General features: G+C 47.5%; 1 protein-coding gene across 1 annotated transcript in view; it reads left to right on the forward strand.

The window, feature by feature from the left end:
- Window positions 1-3,844: 3,844 nt before the first annotated feature.
- HOXB13 (homeobox B13) overlaps window positions 3,845-4,582 on the forward strand; it is a 6,679-nt gene continuing 5,941 nt past the window's right edge. Inside the window, exon 1 of the mRNA XM_015810392.1 lies at window positions 3,845-4,517. Within this exon, the coding sequence (XP_015665878.1) occupies window positions 3,845-4,517 (673 nt within the window). The remainder of the gene's footprint in view (window positions 4,518-4,582) is intronic.

The following is a 4,582-nucleotide window of genomic DNA, read 5'->3' on the forward strand; positions in this document are numbered from 1 at the left end:
TTCTCTACTACAGCAGTAATGAATTACAACGTTATCAATGTCTGGTTATACAAACGTGATGCATTTATTTTGCACCACATCTATATGTGATATAGGTATTTTGCATGGGAAGAAACCTGGAACTTCCATGTAGGACCTGGAGACCTTGGTCCAGCTTTGTGCCCATTGCAGCAGTTTCCAGAAAGAAGAGCAAGGCTGTCTAGCCATGCAGAATGGTTGCAGTCCAACACATCTGGAAGGCATGGCTAGGGAATTAGTCCAGTGGGTCATGGACAGATTTTCTCAGCTGACATCTTCCAGAAACATTAAAGAACAAATCCAGCCAATACTGACTGATTAATAGAGGACATCAAGCTAAGGAAAACAAGCACACTGTCTTCTGTACATTTTGCAAAAGAACACATGTCTAGGGAATGTAATCTTTTGGCACCGTTTCCTTACAACACTAAATTAAATAGTTACTACATCTTTGCATTTCTTTCTTCATTGTACTTGTACTACCCTGTGCTTTACACTGTCTATGAATGATAAATACATAATCATTCTCTCTTAATAAAATTTGTTATCTGTTTGAAATCTGAAAAACTTTCCTAGTGACTTATAGTATGTATATATCCAAATAAGAAACACAAATAATGTCATTCAGCTAACCAAAAAGAAAAATAAATAAAAGATGCATATTCTTTGCCTCTGAGGCTGACTTCACATAACACACTCCTGGTTATAAAATTAATCCTTTTCTGGGTTCACAGAAGACACTGCAGGAGAGGAGAGGAGAGGGGAGGGGAGGGGAGGGGAAGGGAGGAAAAGGAAAGGAAAGGAAAGGAAAGGAAAGGAAGGGAAAGGAAGAACTAACCATACATAAGATGCTATTAAAATGCAGAGTCCATGACTTTAACAGTCTGGTTAAGTATCTTATTAACCCTAGCCATCTGCCTAAAAAAGAGGATGACAACTATCTTGTTACAGGTAAGGAATCTAGTCAGGATCAAATCCTCTGAAGCACTCCTAAGCATATCTGTTTGAAGGATAACCTACTGGCATCAATTTCAAAAGTTGACCATATGAATCTTTGGAAAATAAAAACAATTTAAAGGCAAGCAAGTAATTTTTTCTCACAGCAACTGCACACCATTGACGTTAATGAGGCTTACTTCCAGGCAATGCACTCCAACCTACTCATAGCCTAAACTGATTTCTCTTCCTCCTCTTCTTTCTCACCATCCCCCTCCAGTTTTCAAGGCAGAAGAGGAGAGCAGGCAATAGTCACTGTTGGATGTTGTCTCTTCTACATGCCAAATTAATTTTAAAATTAGAAACCTAAAAGCCTATTTGGTGTTTCATCATCAAAACATGCTGAATTTTTCTTGGCAATTTAAAGGCAAAAAAGACTGTACTTCACAAGCAAGCATTTGGAAATTGAGGGACTGCTAGCACTTTATAGTTTTTAGTTTTAATTTCAATGATTTTTTTTTAGCCTTGTGTTTACCTTTCAGTTGATTTAACCATTGTGGGTTTAAATGAATTGTTGAGAATTATATTCGATCTATTTGTGAATCATCACAAATCTTGTGGATTTGGAGGCAGAGGACATAAATCTTGTAATAAACAAGGAAATAAATCATTGCCTGCCAGCTGAATCCCTTCATTTACATCTGGAGCTTTTCACAGAAGAGCTTGCAAATAAATAGCATGCAAAGTGCCCAAGCAAGAGAAGGTATGTTAGGATAGTTTTTGCACCTACCTATTTTGCTAAATTTACTCTCTCTCTCCTTCTCCCTCTCCTTCTCCTTCTCCCTCTCCCTCACTCCCACTCCTTCCCTCCCTCCCTCTCTCCCCTCTGTGTGTGAGTGTGTGCACATGCCTGTGCTTGCTTGTGTAATGAGGGTTTCTCCTGCCCACAATCTTCTCTGTATAAAATGTAACAGCAAAATTGTATAGAAATCCTTCATCTTCTCACAGAGGATTAATCTGGATTTGAGTTCCCACCACCACTACCTGGATTTGGCCCACCTCTTTGACTTCTTGTGCCATTCATTAGAAAGCTTGTTCATGCTAGAACATTGCAGGGTAATTAATTGAAACAAGGACGTACCTTTGGGTAGTAAAAAGGAAGGGGGCAGGTAAAGACATGAAGGAGGTTATAATTGTGTGGAGGGATAGATCTGGGTTCTTTAATTATTTTTTATTAGATTTCTATCCAGCCTTTCTTCTAGAAACTCAAGGAACTCAACCCTGTGCTAGCTCCAGAGCCACAAACCTATGGTTAGGTTGAGAGATGACTGGTCAAAAGTCAATTATACTTTATTGCTTTCTGGGTGAGATATAAAGAGGGTGAAGGGGGAATACATCGGTTACTTGTTTTTGCTCCCTGCGTGATTAGCTGCAGCCCAAAAAGAGGGAACAGCAGTGCAGATATGTAAGGGGATCTCTGATCTCCTCTGGCTCCCTGTGGTTTTTAGTTGCTTGAGAGATTAATAGCTATCAAGAAGACCAACTGTCCTCCATGCACACAGATACTGTAGTGGGCCAGGAAATATAAGAAAAGGAGAGACAGTTTTAGAAATCCAACAGAATTTGCAAGGTGTGGGGAGCAAACTGATGTGAACTGAAGAGGGCCCTGTTTGGCCTCACTTTGCTCTCCCCCCTTCCTTTCTACTACCCAAAGGAACCTCTTTGTTTCAACTAATTACTCCGCAAAGACAGTCTTGAGACATTTCAATAAAGTTGGCAAATCTGACTTTCGACATGAAGGCATTATTTGGAGTCCTAAAAGTCTCAGCTGCTAAATAAATACGGTTGCCAGCCCTACATCAGCATCTCCCCTCCAGGCGGTTGCCCAAGAACTGCCCCCTTTCAATTTCAGCGCAATCGGGTATCCGTTCTCCCCCTCTGCCAACTGGAGAAGGTCCCCAGTTATGTTATTTGGATTTTACACCCAGCACTCTGTAGTTTACAAACAAGTTGTAAATGTGTCAAACGGTTGGTGTCTGAAAGGCATCTCTTGAGGTGGGACTCGGGCGCCTATCTCCTTCCTTGGCGGCAAAAGCGAAAGTCTGACTCCTCGGGGCGCCCCTGGATCCTCCCCGATTAAAAGCAAAAAAGGAAAACGACCTATCTATCAACTATTGATCGATCGGCCTGTCTTTCTGTCTATCTTTCTGTCTCTTGAAAAGTTATCGCCTGGAGGGACACATTCCCAGGGGAGCAAGTATCCAAAAGTACCAGGGAACTGTTCAGCTATTTGGCCAAAGAATTAACAATTAAGACGAAAAGCAGAACGCTGTAATGGAAAGACTGAAGACCATTCTTACAGATCCGAAGAGAGAGAAAGTGTACCAAATAGGGTGCCCAAGTCTTTCTCTGCTGGACGGGCATCGTTTCTCCCTCTGACCCTTGAATGGTAGCCATTCTCTGGAAAAGAGGGAACTTGGGTACGCTCCCCATCCCCACAAGGAAAGGCGCCGCCACCACCACAGGCCACCCCTTGCCCGAGGCCGGTCACGTGAGGGCGCTGCCCCTCCCGCTCTACTCCCCCCTTGCCACTACAGCATTTTCGCAATTGTTGCCCCCTCCCCCCCGCACGTCTTCTGCCAAAGCGCCTCAGCCAATGAGCGTCCCGCTCTGAGAAGCCACGTCCTTCGCTTCGGGTGGGAGCGGGAGAGGGCAGCAGCGCTGCGGTCGGGCGCCCGGGCGACCCTCCTTCGGTTGCAGCCAGCCTTTTAAAGCGGTCCTTCCGGCCTTACCCGCCTCCCAGTCCTCGCGCCCCGCTCGCTTCCATTCCCCGGCCAGAGCGAGGCGAGCAGCAGCCGCCCATGTGCCCTTCGGCCACCCTTTACTCTGGATGGAGCCCGAGGCAGCCTTCGGAGGAGCCCGGAGGAGCCTGGACGAGGCGCCCGGCAAAAACCTGGATGGTCTGCTGAGCTTGCCCCCCTTCCCGGCCGGCGGTCTCTGCAGGGCATCCAGCCCCCCAGCGCACGGCCCCTCCGGTTACGTGTCCCTGGATGCGCCCCTGCCTCCCCTCGGCTCCGGGGAGTCTTCTTTGCACTCCAAACAGTGCATCCCTTGTCCGGCTGTCTCACAGACGCCCTCAGCCAGCAGTACTTCGCCCTTCCCTTACGGCTGTTTAGGCGGCGGCTGCTATTCGTACCGAGTGGCCCGCAGTGCCCTTAAGCCGTGCCCGGCCCCGCCCCAGGCCGCCTACACAGCCGAGAAGTACTTGGAGGTTTGCGGGGCTGCCGCCAGCGCGCCCGCCGCCCCAGAGGATTATACGACCCGCCCGGCTGAGTTCGCTTTCTACCCGGGCTACGCTGGACCTTATCAGTCCATGACCAGCTACCTGGACGTTTCTGTGGTTCAGACTCTCGGAGGACCTCCGGGCGACCCCAGGCACGAAACTCTCCTGCCCGTCGATCCTTACCACGACTCCTGGGCCTTGGCCGGGGGCTGGAACAACCAAGTGTGTTGCCCCAAGGAGCCCAACCCTCCTGGGCCCTTTTGGAAAACTGCCTTTACAGGTAATGCTTGGTGCCTGGACAGCAAAGAACACACCGCCACTCTTGCAGCTCTTGGGGGGGGGGGG

Source organism: Protobothrops mucrosquamatus, unplaced genomic scaffold, assembly GCF_001527695.2.
Source record: "Protobothrops mucrosquamatus isolate PMUCROS unplaced genomic scaffold, P.Mucros_1.0 scaffold10, whole genome shotgun sequence".
Classification (NCBI taxonomy): domain Eukaryota; kingdom Metazoa; phylum Chordata; class Lepidosauria; order Squamata; family Viperidae; genus Protobothrops; species Protobothrops mucrosquamatus.